The 16061-nt window shown below is 37.5% G+C and overlaps 1 protein-coding gene across 1 annotated transcript; it reads right to left on the bottom strand.

Moving 5' to 3' along the window:
• Nucleotides 1-2915: 2915 nt before the first annotated feature.
• LOC109218065 (ATP-dependent Clp protease proteolytic subunit-related protein 1, chloroplastic) lies at nucleotides 2916-15482 on the bottom strand. The gene is made up of 9 exons (XM_019382385.1): nucleotides 15126-15482; nucleotides 14190-14305; nucleotides 13844-14047; nucleotides 13630-13734; nucleotides 4832-4894; nucleotides 4459-4570; nucleotides 3768-3829; nucleotides 3389-3571; nucleotides 2916-3310 (listed from the first exon to the last, which is right to left on the bottom strand). Exons 1-9 carry the CDS (start codon nucleotides 15352-15354, stop codon nucleotides 3227-3229), a joined length of 1158 nt encoding a protein of 385 aa, XP_019237930.1. The 5' UTR covers nucleotides 15355-15482; the 3' UTR covers nucleotides 2916-3226.
• Nucleotides 15483-16061: the final 579 nt, after the last annotated feature.

Below are 16061 nucleotides of genomic sequence, written 5' to 3'. Positions count from 1 at the left end.
CAGGAGAATGCCATGGACTCTCTGTAACACAACCTAAATGGGTTGAGAAATTGTGGGGAGTTACAACAATGAACCAGTGGTCCAACAGCTCATTGAACAACTGAGCTTAGATGCAGCCGCAGTACCAGACACCACTTATCAACAGGGAATTCTTCGAAAAAATGGACAAGTATGGGTTGGAAGTAATGGGCATCTCGGGGAAAGACATTGAAGAAATGCATGCCCAGAAACTAAGATAAATTTTTTACTGGCCTTCATTATTGAAGGATGTCAAGGAAAAGGTGAAGGCTTGCGCGATTTGCCAAAGGAACAAAGGGGAAAATGTTTCTTACCCCGGACTATTACAACCACTGCCCCTTCCCTCCAAAGCATGGGAGCATTTGACAATCGATTTCATCGAAGGCCTTCCAAAGTCACATGGGAAAGACACCATTCTGGTAGTCATCGATAAATTCACCAAATATGCACATTTCCTAACGTTATCCCACCCTTTCAATGCAGCTCAAGCAGCTCAATTGTTCTTCGATAATGTTTTTAAATTGCACGGAACTCCTTTCTTAGTGGTATCTGATAGAGACCCACTTTTTGTCAGTAATTTCTGAAAAGAATTGCTCAAAGGATTACAAATCCAGCAGAAACTCAGCACAGCATACCATCCACAAACAGATGGACAATCAAAGAGGTTAAATAGATGTTTGGAGACGTATTTACGCTGTATGACTGGGCACAAACCCAAGGATTGAAGCAGATGGATTCCATTAGCGGAATTTTGGTATAACAACCATTCAGCAATTTTCATGTCGCCATTCAAAGCTCTTTATGGGTATGAACTTCCACAGCCCACCTTTGAGCTAGTGTCGCAGACAAAATTAGAGATTGTGGATAGGTTGCTAAAAGAAAGACAACTCATGAGCAAGGTACCGCGTGATAACCTCCAGAAGGCACAAAATAGGATGAAGCAATTTACCGATAAGAAAAGAAGTGATCGGAAATTTGAAATTGGAGATATGGTGTTCCTCAAGCTTCAACCTTATCGCCAAACGTCTGTGGCCATTTGCAAAAATCTGAAATTGAGGGCTAAGTATTTTGGACCCTACAAAGTCATCAGAAAAGTTGGACCGGTGGCCTATGAACTTGAACTTCCGGCAGAATCAAAAATACATCCCGTCTTCCATGTGTCGCAATTGAAGAAACAAGGTTGTTCAAATGTGTTTCCCTCAGTTGATCCTCCTATTGCAACAATGAAGGTCAAGTCTTGATAGAACCAGTGGAAATCGTAGAACGACGCATGGTCAAAAAAGGGAATAAAGCTGTCGTTCAAGTTTTAGTACGGTGGGCTAATTTGCCTAAAGAAGAGGCCACCTGGGAAGACTACTCCTTTCTGCGCTCCCAATTTCCTAAGTTTGATCGACAACCCACCGGCAACAAGTAATGTTCTGAAGGGGAATGGAATGTTACGAAATTATCCATTTCGTAACTTCAATTGTTTTTTTAGTCTTTACATTTTTAGTCCAGAAGTTTATCTATTTTCAATTAGTTGTCTAAGTTCCCAAATTAGCTAACTGACTCAAGGGACACGTGTTTTAGTCTAATTGCTTTGTCTAGATATTTCCAAAAGGGATGCAGTTGTCCTATTCCACTATTTAGGGCAATGATTGTACAAGAATTGGAGTACCGAAAATACATGACATATTTCCCCTTTTCTTAATTTTTACTTTCTACTTAATTTCCTTGTCTTCAACGTAGCAATTGCTCCAAAATATTTTACTAAATATATGTGTATATAATAACTCAAGCAGAAATATTCGGACAAATAATAAAAAGGACGTCACTTGAAACAAAGCAGTCCAGTGGCTTGTTGGTTGGGTGCTACTTATTACTTGTAACAGGTCATGGGCTCGAAGTCCACAACCTATACAACTATTTGACTCTTTCCCAATAAATTACCGGGATTGTTACACAAATAGCAGGCCAAATTCAATATTTATTTTTTCTAGCCGGTACTCATAGATTATACATTAATTATACATAACTATAAATCTATTGTACATGAATTTATGTATATTTTACATCCGCCGGCTATTTTTAGTTTAAGAGATTAAGTAAGCTGCTATTTAGGTTAATTCTTTAAAACCTTAAACTTTTCTGACATAGGATTGGTGGAGACTATTTAAAATTCTAAGACTTTTTTTTGGGAAGATAGAGCTAATAGAATAACGAGGTTGTGGGTGCATATTTTCAAACAACTCACTATTCCAGAAGCAAGTCTATTATGGATACGTTTCAAAAAATAAAAACTCGTAGAGAAGAGTTGTAGTATCTAATGTACTTGATTTTTTTTTTAGTAAGATATTGTTATAATGGTTTATTTGTTTATTCATTTCTTTAAATGAGACACCGCTTGTAAAAAGTTGTGCGTACGCTACTGCTAGAAGGTCAGGACCCCCTTCAAAGAAAAATAGAAGTGCAGAAAAATCTCTCTTCAAATAAGCAGATTGATCGAAGGACAGGTACTCATCAAAATGGGATAACTACATTTCCCTTCGCAAATAAGAGAAATTGGAACTTGTATTTTAGTCCGAAAATTGACAAGGGCTATGCATATATTTCAAAATAAAGTGGCTTATGCCGTCCACTTATGGATTTCAAATCACTTTTTTGTTGGTGTAGCCTTAGGTGGTTGTCAACCGGCATTTCTTTCCTCTCGCAAAAGAAAAACTATTTGTAAGAATTCGTTTGGCTGTATTTCCATGGAAAACTTGAAGTTGTAAGGCATATGCAATGAGAAAAAATTGATGGGTCTCAATATTGCCAGCAAAAAATTCGCCAGAGCTCAAGCAAGACGCTAAGCATGTAACCTAATTTACCACTTTCAAGCTACCATAGCCCACCATAAATCTGGATTTGCAAACTGGTAAATGATATGGAACATGTTAAACGCAAAATGACATCAGAGAGATTTATATTCATTTATACCATACACTGCCACTATCTGATTGTTTGATACTGGTACAACCAATTGACATTATGAGTACTTTTCGCAGACCTGTGCATGATAGTTGTAAACCCCCTATACTTCACAAGCTCAAACATGGTTTCCACAATACGTGCTTTGTCCCAATTACATTATACCGGCACAGACCAAGTAACCAGCAACTTTGTTCCTCGAAACTATAAGGGAACAACAGTTGTTCCTGAAAGCTTGTGACCATTACCGCTCTTCCAGTCACCTGAAGCCAGATGGAGCAGCCTGAGCACCTGGTCCGGCTTTCCTCATAGCTCTAGATTGGGCGAGTATCTCATCATAGTTCTGATAACAGAAATATTTGTGAGCAACATGAAACAAGAGTAGTAACATGGTAACTGGCAAATATTTGAAGTAAATTACCCTTTTCTCAAATGCATTGTCTCTTGAATCGATTATCTTGTCTGCAATGCCATAGTCAATGGCTTCTTGTGCCCGCAGATATTTAGGGCGTTGAATATCTTTCTCGATTTCTTCCTTTGGTTTTCCAATTCCTTTCGCTAATAGTTCAAGGTAATAATCAGTGTTTGCATCTAGTTCTTTGGCCTGCGGAGGCAAAATAGCAGAATACTTGAGTGACAAGTGACAGGTATAGACCTGGATACGAAGGTGTATACATTGCCAACATATGTACACCCATGCATGCAAAATATAAATTCAAACGAGTACTTTCATTAGTGTTTATAGCACACATAAACACATGGAGTTAACTATATATATAGAGAGAGAAAGAGAGAGAGACCTTGATCCACATATCTATCACTGCTCCACTGGATTTGCTGACTTTAGGTAAATACAATTTTGCTGCAATCCAACAATAGAGTGTGAAAACCCAAAGAAGTAAAGTGAAAACTAGACTAAATTTGGCAGGCATGAGAGCATGTACAGGCCTTTGAATGATATAGATAGCTATCATGAGTCATGGAAATATTTTGTTCTGCTTCTAACCTTAACCCCTCCCCACCAACCACAACGACCCCCCCCCCCCCACAACCCCCACCCCCCAAAAAAAAGGGAGAGCAAATAAAGGGGTGTGGAGGAAATGAAGGAAGTAACATAGAGGATTGATGAATAACAGCAGGTTATTATAAAATCGAAGTTTAGCAACTTCTGTTCTACACTCAAAAATCCTTGATTTATCATATATCATTAGAACTTTTAAACCATTAGATTGGCTGTGAATATATAGCAGCACTTGTGTGATACTACAGTGTAGAAGCATTATAAGAAACCATCCTCAGGCCATGGGTGTGTCAAGTAAAACAGTGATTCAACTTGCCATGCTGATAAATAGACACCCTTAAGCAACATCTGTGCATTCCTGTCCATTATTCGTACCCATATATAAACTAGAAACATAAAAGAGCATTGTTCTACAGTCACCAGAGTTAGGATTAACATAACATAATTCAGTGAGAAAAGTTGAGCCTCACTAGATGAATTTGGCTGCATAGCACGGAACCCCTTCTTTCCCAGTGACAGAAGCATTGCTGCTTGACCATATGCCATGCCACAGTTCACTGTATAGATATCTGATTTGCAGTACTATTGACAGTTTAAAAACACAAGTGATAAGTTAGATGAATGAAGATCAAAGTCTTGGGCAACATACAGACAGATAAGTTACATCAAGTTGTTCACCCGCTCCCTCCACCCCATACGTGCCTGTTTATGGATAAATACTGGTGGCTTTGTTCATATCTCATTTTTTATTTTAAAACTCAACTAAGGCAGGCAGTGCTAGCACAAACATTAAACTCCATACAGTGACCAACATAAGTAACATAAAAGTCTAGTTATACTTACTGCCATTGTGTCAGCGACGGCATACGCCTCTGTTTCAGAACCAACAGTCTCCATCTTCTCATTCTGGGCAATGTATAGCGAGAGAGAATCAGCATGGTACATTAACATAGTATAAAGTTTATGCATGGTCAACAAATGGGAGGACACCAGATTTCACATCCCTGTATTATACATTCTTGGTTGACTACTGCCCAGGAACACATCATTTATTACATTTGGCCAGTGGCAAATAATTCTCTAGATTAGCCATATCAGTGATCCCATTTTATGTTTGCAATTTGAAAGTTGGATAAATCATAATGAGAAAAACCAAATACATTATCCTTACTTTAGGAAGATTGTGCCATCAATTGCAGAGATATGATGCAGCAGAACAAACCTGGTAGTTATAATCATTTGAAGCTTTCCACNCGTAGACTCACCGCCATCAGCTGCTTTGGGCCCTGATCTTTTGGATTGATTTGGGTATATGCAGGTAATGTCCCTTGAGGACGATTGTTAAGTGACATTGAAATCTGGCCCACTTGTACCTCAATATTTTTGATAGCTGCATCATGTGCATCCACCCTTTCATTTATCTTAGCATTGGACCCAATAACCTGCTGCATCATTGCTTCAAGTCTTGCAAACCCGTCTTCCTGTCTTCCACCCTGTTGTTGCTGAGGTGGGTGGTACCCTTGCTGCTGATTGTTGTACCCCTGTGGTCTAGGATACGGTGCCATGTTGTTTGGGGGTCTCATGCCTCCCATGTTTCCGGCGTTATACTGTGGCTGAGGTGGCCTGTACTGCTGCTGAGTCTGCTGACCCCAGTTCTGATTACCTTGCCTCTGACCCCCATAGTTAGCCAAGTCATATCTTCAGGGTGCTGAGATGATGATCATGCTCAGTATTCCAAGGATTACCAATTGGCTGGCTAATGCAAGATGTGCACAAGCCCCCATTGGTAGTATCTACTATATGAACTTGCTGCTTCTGCCCTGATTCCTCCACCTTTTTGGTGAGGATGCTCATTTGTGTCAAGAGAGTCGCCATATTTTCAGCCATTGTATTAGAAGGATCAAGAGGCACTGAGTGCACCACTAGAGTGATAGGTGCGTTCCTAGTTGTCCAACCCGAATTCTGCGCCATCTTGTCGAGCAAATTCTGTCCTTCTCTCCAAGTCTTGCTCAAGAATGCCCCACCAGCCGAGGCATCAACGATATTCTTCATGCTGTCTGACAGTCCCATGTAAAATCGTTGTCCCAACATCTGTTCTGAAACACCATGGTGGGGACACATAACCAACATTCCTTTAAACCTGCCCCATGTCTCGTGTAGTGTCTCCATTGGTTTCTGTTTGAAGCTCACAATCTCATCAATTTGTTGAGCAGTTTTGTTGGGCGGATGGAACTTGTTGTGAAATTGCTTGACCAACTCATCCCAAGTTTCTATAGAGTTTATGGGGAGCGAGTTTAGCCAAACCTGAGCAGCTCCTGTCACCGAGAATGGAAACAATAATAGCCTGATTGCTTCCGGAGTCACGTTGGGTTGCCTTTGAGTTTTGCATATAGACAGGAAGTTCTTCAAGTGCTGCTAAGGATCTTCTGTTTGTGTCCCAGAAAAGAGTCCCTTGTTCTGCAACAAGTGTAGCATGTTATTTGTGATCTAGAACGATTCAGCATGTATTGCGGGCACAACAATGGCAGTGGCCAGATTGTCAGCTGTGGGTTGTGCCCAGTCATATAGTGCACCCTCAGGCACGAGAGGTGCCAATTGCTCATTCCTGACGTTCCCGCTGGGGTTGTTTATGTCGCCCATGTCAATTTCGAATTTATGTGTTTGTTGGGGTTGTTGAAGTCTTTTGTTAACACGATTCAATGCCCGGAATGTTTTCTCGGGGTCTGAAAGTCCTTCAAGTAGTTCTCCAGTCCTCGTAGAATTTCTAGGCATACACCTGTGCACCCAGATCAACAACCGTCAAATTTTCAATGAAGAAGTTGGTAGAGAGAAAACTGACTACAATAAGAATCTTTGTATTTCTGTCAATGGCAATTGATAATTCCGTTAACTCCCCGGTAACGATGCCAAAATTTGATCACGCCCAACTATGCCTTAGAAAAAGGACTCTGCGGACGTTGCAAATATAACCCGAGTATTACGCCCAGGGTCGAATCCACAGAGAGTTAACCTATCAACCACTATCTTCAGACCCACGAATTCTTCAGAACCAGCTTTCCAAATATTCAAATCTCAGTTGAATGTTCTTTAACAACTAGCTTGCAAGTAACTAAATAGCTGTAAACTAAACTAATAAGGTTGTAAACAATTATGAGGAAAAGCTAAGGCAATGATTTCCCCTATTGATGGAATCCCTTCTGTTTATGCTCATACAAATTTACCCACTCATCTCTATCAATCATGAACGCTAATCTTACCGCAAATCTCTCCCGAGTAATCACAGTAATCTACTATTGCACTCTCCCAAGATACACTAGCTTAATTTATTTAGCACGATTCACTTTAGATTACACCCAAGGCTTCGTTATCCCTAATCCCGCCTTTAAACCCGCAATTATAGATTCCTCTAATAATCTAGGAGTGGTGTTGTTCAACAATACCCTAAATATGCACTCTTTTCCAAGTTATGCACACTAAATAGGCACAGCTAATTGAGGATCCTGTCAATTAACTACAACAAACACGAAGTTGAACAAATAGAGATTAAACTAGCAATTTGTATTCACATAAACAAGAAGTTCATCACCCAATAGGTTCCATCAAAACCTTAGACAAGGAATTTAGCTACTCATGGCTATGGGAAAATAAACTAAGATTGAATTCATCATAAAAATCAAAAGAAAAGAAGAAAGATGTTTAGAGTATTCTCTCACAATGGTTTTCCTTGCTAAGAAACCTTAAAAATCAATACATGCCTCTCTTGGGCGAAGTCTAATGTTTTAAATAGGGTTTAGGTCTAAAAATCCCGTATTTGACACTTTGACCCCTGAACTTTCTGCGCCTGTCGCGGTTCTGCCGCGGTCGCGGTAGAACCGCGGCCAATCACCCTCGTGGAATCACTAAAGTTCTGCAGCTGCTTTCCACCGCGGTTCTGCCGCGGTCGCGGTAGAACCGCGGCCAAACCAGTTCTCTGAATTCTAAGGGCTGGCAGGGCGTGGCTTCATTGGGAATTTACACATTTGGCCTCTTTTATCCAATTTTTGACTCCAAAACTGCTCCTTAGCCTTTCTTGTACATATATCACCTGCAAATCATGAAGGTGATTATTTAAGGTGTGATTATAGTCAAATTCACCTATTATCATCAGCTTTTCTATATTTGTCATACAAAAGTGCAAAAAGTATAATTTTATAGTTTAAGCATCTAAATAGAAAAACGTCATCATCACTAAAACAAAATCTATATATTTTTAATTTTAATTATTGATATATCATTTGAGCATATCCAATCTTTCAAAACCAACACTTTTAAATATAATGAACAATTCTGTAATAGAGAATTGAGTAAAATGTGATTGAATTACGTGAATAATTACTTTAAATTATAAATTAAATTCTAATTCACTTAAATTAAATTTGGAACACTAAATAGAACTTTTTGAACAAATAAATAATATAATAAAAAATATTGTACGGAAATTGAACATCAATAATAATTTGAAATTCTTAAATAAATTTTAGCTGCAATTTAGTTCATCCATTAAGTAGGCTTAAGTTATGCAATGATAAAAATTTACTTACATCAAATCAAGAAGTACGAAATAATAAAGCTTATAGTAGTAATTATTAAACAAATATATTAACAATAAGAGATGTGTTATAAAACAATAAAAGAACAAGAACAATATTGCAGAGAAAAAGAGAGAGAGAGAGGATTCTTATTGATATTGGATGAATTACAATGGAATAGAACCCTCTATTTATATGGAGAGTGTGACTTAGCCACCAAGCAATGAACCCTAGAATCTCTCTACATATAGACATTCACCATAAATACAATTCTATTTATAACACTCCCCCTTGAATGTCTATTCAACAGATAATGTGTCTCGTTAAAACCTTAACTAAAATAAAACCCAGTGGGAAAAAAATTCTAGAGAAGGAAAAAGAGTACACATATCTAACAATACGCCTTTTGGTTGCCTCGTTAAAAACCTTGCAAGGAAAACCCAGTGGGACAAAACCTTGTAAGGGAAAAAGAGTACAACGCGTATTAACTCCCCCTGATGAGAGCATCAATTCACATTCTCAAGCATTTGCATTCCAATCTTGTGCACCATCTTCAAAAGATCTTTGGTAGAGATTTGATGAACAATATCAGCCATATTAACTTCAACGAATTTGTTTCACCTTGAAATCATCATCCCTGATAGATGTATTGTCTTCATATGATCTTGTTGGAATCATCATTTCAATATCTTCATATAGGGTGAAAACCCTTGCTATCGTATTATCATGCATATAGTTATAGCAAGATACATTTGTGCACAAATTGCACTGAGCAAGTGGTACTTCAAGATCAAGAAATGTATATGCTTCAAGCAACTTAAATCATTCATGGATTGTCATATAAGTTAAGTCATATAAGCCATCAGTTGACTTTAGATGCATATCAAGTTTTCATGTCATGCTAGACATATAAGATATCGAAAACTGATTGCACATACCATTGACTTTATACTTTCAAGTGTTTGAACTACATGTTCAAAACTACATGTCTTTCATATGAAACCAATTCTATTTGAATTGTTTCACCAGACTTAAGATCCTCATATATATTTAGCGGTATCATAGATGTCGTCGACGAACATTATATATCGGTTTAACATTTTAATAAAGATATAAAGACATAACATAGAGATCTCTCTTCATTTATATTTTCAGGTACCTGAATCTCTCCTGAGATTTTTGTGAAGTGTTATGTCATGATCATTTAGATCATTTGCTCATCTTCTAGATCACTTGCCTCCTTTGTTATGATCATTTAGATCATTTGCTCATCTTCTTTATCAAGAAGTTTATTTGAAACCGATTTGTCTATACGCTTTAAGCGTACCATAGACTTTGTCCTTCTAGGACTTAATAGGAGCATTTGCAATGAGAATATAGTTACTTTCTTTGGGTCAGCAAATGCGTCTGGCATGCTTTGCAATATATTGCAAATGAATTATCCTTTTATGAACTTCAAGTTCATATTATTTTATTCGGGGATCTAGATGTATAAATGATAATTCATTCCATGTAACTTTTTCTCAACTGTTTATCATGTCTCCCCCTCATGTTAGAAAAACTAACTTGTTTTCTCAACTTTGAGAACTCATCTTTGTGCGTTATGGTGTTAATCAAAATATACACCGCACATCAATAATAATGAGATGGAATTATTTGGTTCCTGACCCTGAACCACTTGTGAGGGGAGAATGTAATATACTTTGGTATATAACATATATCAAATTGATATAGATAACTTTGTTCTCATAAGCAATTGTTTAGCTATTAAGTGGAGCAACTCAATAAATCATCTTGCTAAACCAATTGTGATCTAAACCAACTTATCAAGATGAACTTCTTGAATAGAAAATCTGGAAATTATGCTCGAAATTAAATTATTGAGCAAGTTACCTCGCAAACACCAGGTTGCGGGTTAATAATAATCTCACATGCAACCATCTCATAGATGTATCTTATGTGGTATACATGGCAGGTGAATGGGCCCATATTCACCTTTGATATTTCCAGCATTCATGGGATTCAATCCCAATTTTAGTTGGTATATTAATTAATGAGACCAGGCAACATAAGAGAATTCATAAAGAACTTTCTAGTTCTTTAATATTTACTCATGTGAATTCTCTTTTATTTTTGCACATCATGCTTAAATTGATATGGCTAAACCAATTATGTCAACTGAATAAATTATCAATATTGATAAAGACTAGGTTTACACCACGACGTGTGCAATTATCGATAAACTCCAAGTTTATTATGATATGGATTTTTATATCAATAAACATCCACTTTATTATGGCATTCTTTTGTTTGTGTAGTACAAACTGAAGAATAAAGCGAGTAGCTTTTCACATGCATATTACCCCGCTACAAGTTGTAGTAATAGAAGATATTAAATCTTTCCTTTATCTCAATATGACCAACCGCTTTCGCGAATACTTTAGAAACTAAGTTTCTTTCAGACTTACTACAATACAATGCCTTATTGATAATCAATTTTATTCCTCCAAAATAGTAATAATTGGCTCTTCCAGAGCTCTCAATTAGTTTGGTACTACCACATATTCATCAACATCCATATGGTGAATATCTCTTTAAAGAGAAAGTTATACCATTATGGTTATGGTCATAATTATATGCAAGATATGTTTCTTGCATTAATGTTATTCTTTAACAATCACATTGCTAAAATATTTTGGCGTGCAATAGGTACGTGACCAATGACCATTCATGCCATAATAATGACATTATTTTCTTATATCATCTCAAACCTCCTTTTAGAGGCGAGTGTGGTATATTCACTACCACTAGCACATTTATATTCTTCCAAGAATGAATATGTATTCATAAATCAGATGTTTTCACATTCACATCATGAATGGACCATAGTCATCTGTATGTGCTTTACGAAATCTTATGTCAAATCGATGACAAACATTAACTTCATAGAGTGAAGGCTTATTTGAGAATCCTTATTATTCTCATTACCGTGATAATGACGATTATAATTTCGTCTATTACCACGTCCACATCCATTGATACCTTTATGGTAATAATTTTATCTTCTTTTAGACTTATTGCATATTGCTATCACATTCTCTTAAGGCAATTGAGAATGGAGNGACACCAGATTTCACATCCCTGTATATACATTCTTGGTTGACTACTGCCCAGGAACACATCATTTATTACATTTGGCCAGTGGCAAATAATTCTCTAGATTAGCCATATCAGTGATCCCATTTTATGTTTGCAATTTGAAAGTTGGATAAATCATAATGAGAAAAACCAAATACATTATCCTTACTTTAGGAAGATTGTGCCATCAATTGCAGAGATATGATGCAGCAGAACAAACCTGGTAGTTTATAATCATTTGAAGCTTTCCCACCAGACTATTGACAGTAACATTTTTTTCTTTTGAGATGTAGACTATTTACAACACATGATGCGTAGATGCATTTTTTTTTATGATGTTGGCGTCCAGGTCAGCTGTGCTAGTAATAACTAATTTATGTGTACATGAATACTTTGTTTAAGCATGTACATTAGACAGCACATAGGCAGGGGTAATGCTTTTCTTGAGGACCGCTTTTATTAAGCAGAGAGTCTATCGAAAACAGCATCTCTACCTCCCCAAAGTAGGGATAAGGTCTGCGTACACATTACCCTCCCTAGACCCCCACTATGGAAATACACCGAGAATGTTGTTGTTTGTTGTTGTAGCCTAAGTTGCTCGGACGCGGGTGCGGGTATCCGATTCGGGGACGGATCCGAGTATCGGATTCGGCAAAATCTAAATTTTAAGATTCGGGGGTGCGGATCCGGATATGGATACAAGTGCGGGGATTCGGCTAATAAAAAATAGAGCTATAAAAATATTGTAAATTTTGAGAGATATTATGTGAAAAACTCACATGAATATTGTAGAATTTAATCTTTCATTTTCCAAGATGGACATTATTCTTTCATTGTCCTAAATCTGTTTTATTTTTGATTTTGAGAAATCAAAATCTCACTTTCTCTCCCAAATTTGTCGATGGACTCCGGTCAAAGTGTTCGTAGTCGGTTGGACCGAATCCGGGACATATCCCGTCCCCGTCCTCGTCTCGAATCGGGACGGGCGCGGCACCAAAATCGAAGAGTCCGCACAATTTAGGTTGTAGCATCCATATCAAAATTTTTCCGAGATTAACTATTATGAACCGTCTAAGTTGCGCGGACTCTTCGTTTTTGGTGCCGCACCTGTCTCGACACGGGACGGGAGCGGGATACTTCCCGGATTTGGTCAACTAACTTTGGATATTTTGACCAGAGTCCGTCACAAATTTGGGGGGAAATTGAGATTTTGATTTCTCAAAATTAAAAATAAAACAGATTTAAGATATGGGAAATGGAATACCTTCAATATTGTAGTACTTTTGTCTCATATTTGCTGCTTTGTGTTCCAGAAAAACCAAGAATTCAAGGGTTGTGTTCCAGAAAAACGGACTTCTGGTAGACAATAACATCGATATGGATAGAGAGTTGGTGGAAGGCGTTGAATGGCTTTATTTTTCTCTTTATAGCTCTATTTTTTATAATTTTGAATTTTTTTTAGCCGAATCCCCGCACCCGTATCCATACCTGGATCCACACCCCCGAATTTAAAAATTTAGATTTTTCCGAATCCGACGCTCAGATCCGTGCCCGTATCGGATGCCCGCACCCGAGTCTGAGCAACTTAGTGAACCGTCCATCTGTGAGTGTTCATGAATGCATGCAAGTATGCAGATGGATGCAAACCTATTCAAGTCTATTATGCATAATTCATTTGCAATGGCACGTGAGGGCTTTAGTCATACAGACACAAATAAGACTCACAAATCTTTATGTGCAATCCCCACCATATATCATCCTAAAAGATCAATCATCCAACCCTTGCTATAACTATGTAATTGATAACTCATATTCTCCTCCAATTAAGCAACCAAATGAAAGATGAGCTAGATGAATTATTCTAGCTTCCATATATTACCTTGTTCCAAAAACTAAATGCATTTGGAGAAAAAAATTGGAGGAAAACTGTCTTACCTGTGTGCCTGATGAGTTTATATATAGGTATATAGGCTTTGATGGATTGTCATAATCCAACCACATAAACTGAGCAACAAGTAGCTCTGTAACAGCTGGTACAATCTGTGGCAATCAAACGATAAACCAAGATGAAAATCAGGATAAGAACAGTGCAAATGTAAAATGCATGAAACCAGTTAAAGGGAGGCAAGATCCAGGTAAAGGTAAGTACAGGCATGCCCAGATAGACAATTCGAGCATCTAAAAGCAAAGATGGCAAATCAGGAGGCGCAGTTCGAGGTCTTCCAGATCCTCTTGCTCCTCCACGGTACATGCTGACGCTCATGCTGTATTTCGAGGGGCCCCGATCATTCATGCCAGACATACTCCACATTCCACCATTGCTCAGATAGTTATTGGCTGAAGATATACTATCCTGTTAGATAAAAACATATTAAATGTCATTTCTACAAAGACAGATTTTGTAATGGGATATGTAGATGAATTTAACACGATTAACATCATAAACCCACTAAAATACGTGGAAACCATGAAACGGGTATTAAAAAAGATCATACCTCAGTGACACTTTCTGACTGTCGCCGGGCTGGGTTATCTTCTGTCATGAACATATCCATCTGTGAAGGACTAAGGCCATAAAGATACTGAGGGGCACTTTTATAGTTGTCCAGTACTACAGAAAGATAGTATACATGATTAAGAGCAGAAGCTGCCGAACAAAAATTCCAGCAAAATCTTCACAAAATAATAAGAAATTTCAAAAAAGATAAAAACATAACGAAAAAAGTTAAATTGAAAAAACTAGAGCAGACAAGAATAAGGGAACTGCTGAAAGTGTGCAAAGGACCATTTCACAAATGCCTTCACTTGAATGATGACCATAGAGAGCTTAAACATTAATTCTTTTTCCATTTAAAAACACATAAAGTAGTTCCTTCCTCCTCTACCCCCTTGATTCATATGTTTTTACATCAATAGTAAGTGCTTATAGAAACACCAATACCCTCACTCAAAAAAATGCAAGGTAAAACACATATAACATGTTATAATCCATATGTATAAAGAGCCCGTCTCGTGGCCCATGAGTTAGCAGCTATAAGTGTGCTTTTTTCCTGCAAATATATACCCATATATGTGTGTCATGAATCAATAAGTTTTTCTATAGCAGAAATGTGGACTCTCCTTTTTCAGTGAAAAACTATGATAAGTACAAATATAGGGCATCCTTTTAATTGGGGGCTAACTCCTAATTGAGTTACCAGCTCTTTTTCTACTCTTTCTTGCTTAATAAGTGAGCTCAAGTTTTATGCAAAGATATAATGGTACACAATTCGCATATAAAATACCACTTCTTTGACTATTCTCAACAGTTTCGCATTTCAATCTCACCGATAAACCAATCTGTTTTTTTTAAAGCCAAATTAGGGATACATATTTGAACTTATCCATTTAAAAAAGGAGGAAATTAATGGAAATAGAAAAAGGACACTTACGTCCATCTTTGAGATTTTCCTGTCTGAATTTTTGGGGTATATGGTCCAAAGACTTAGCTACCGGAGACCTGTAACAATAACCTCGAACGCCGTTTGGCCTGCGACTGTGAACAGAAGTTGCAAAGGAGAAATTGGGATTGGATATGAAAGTTGATTTACCAGAACCCAGCTCGTGATTTTCAGTAATCGTCAAGCTAGAAAGTGGAGAGAGAAGCAAAGAAGAAGCCATGGTTACGTTTTTGTTTTGCTCTTCGCTCACACACTTCTGGTTGGAAGAGTGTAGATGAGAAGTTGAAGGTTATGGTGATCCTGAGCTGCACACGAATTTTGCTTATCACCTAAATGGGCCGGATTGGTGGACCTGCAGCCCAAAAGAAGCCCAATCCGTCTGATGTTGTAGTTTCCAATTATCCTCTCCATTCTTTTCTTCTATGCATGGTCTGTATGATTGCATCTGTTCTTTTCTCTTTCTTTTTCCAATCCAAAATATTTATTTCAGTAGATTGTTCGAAATGAAAGGAAACGAAAATCTAGTCTGTGTTCGGTAAAGGAAAAAATATTTTTCATGAGCAAATTATCTTTTGTGTTATGAAACAATAAAAGAAAAGAATAGTATTGTAGAGAAAATTAGGGAGAGAGAATTCTTATTGATTTGGGATGAATTACAATAGAATAGAACCCTCTATTGATAGGGAGGGGGTGACTTAGCCACCAAGCAATGAACCCTAGAATCTCTCTAAATATAGACATTCACCATAAATACAATTCTATTTATAACACTCCCCCTTGAATGTCTATTCAACAGATAATGTGCCTCGTTAAAACCTTAACTAAAATAAAACCCAGTGGGGAAAAATTCTAGAGAAGGAAAAAGAGTACACATATCTAATAATACACCTTTTGGTTGCCTCGTTAAAAACCTTGCAAGGAAAACCC

This window comes from Nicotiana attenuata, unplaced genomic scaffold (genome assembly GCF_001879085.1).
Source record: "Nicotiana attenuata strain UT unplaced genomic scaffold, NIATTr2, whole genome shotgun sequence".
Taxonomy (NCBI): domain Eukaryota; kingdom Viridiplantae; phylum Streptophyta; class Magnoliopsida; order Solanales; family Solanaceae; genus Nicotiana; species Nicotiana attenuata.
The sequence above is the reverse complement of the archived record's forward strand: the minus strand, read 5'-3'. Positions and strand labels throughout refer to the sequence as shown.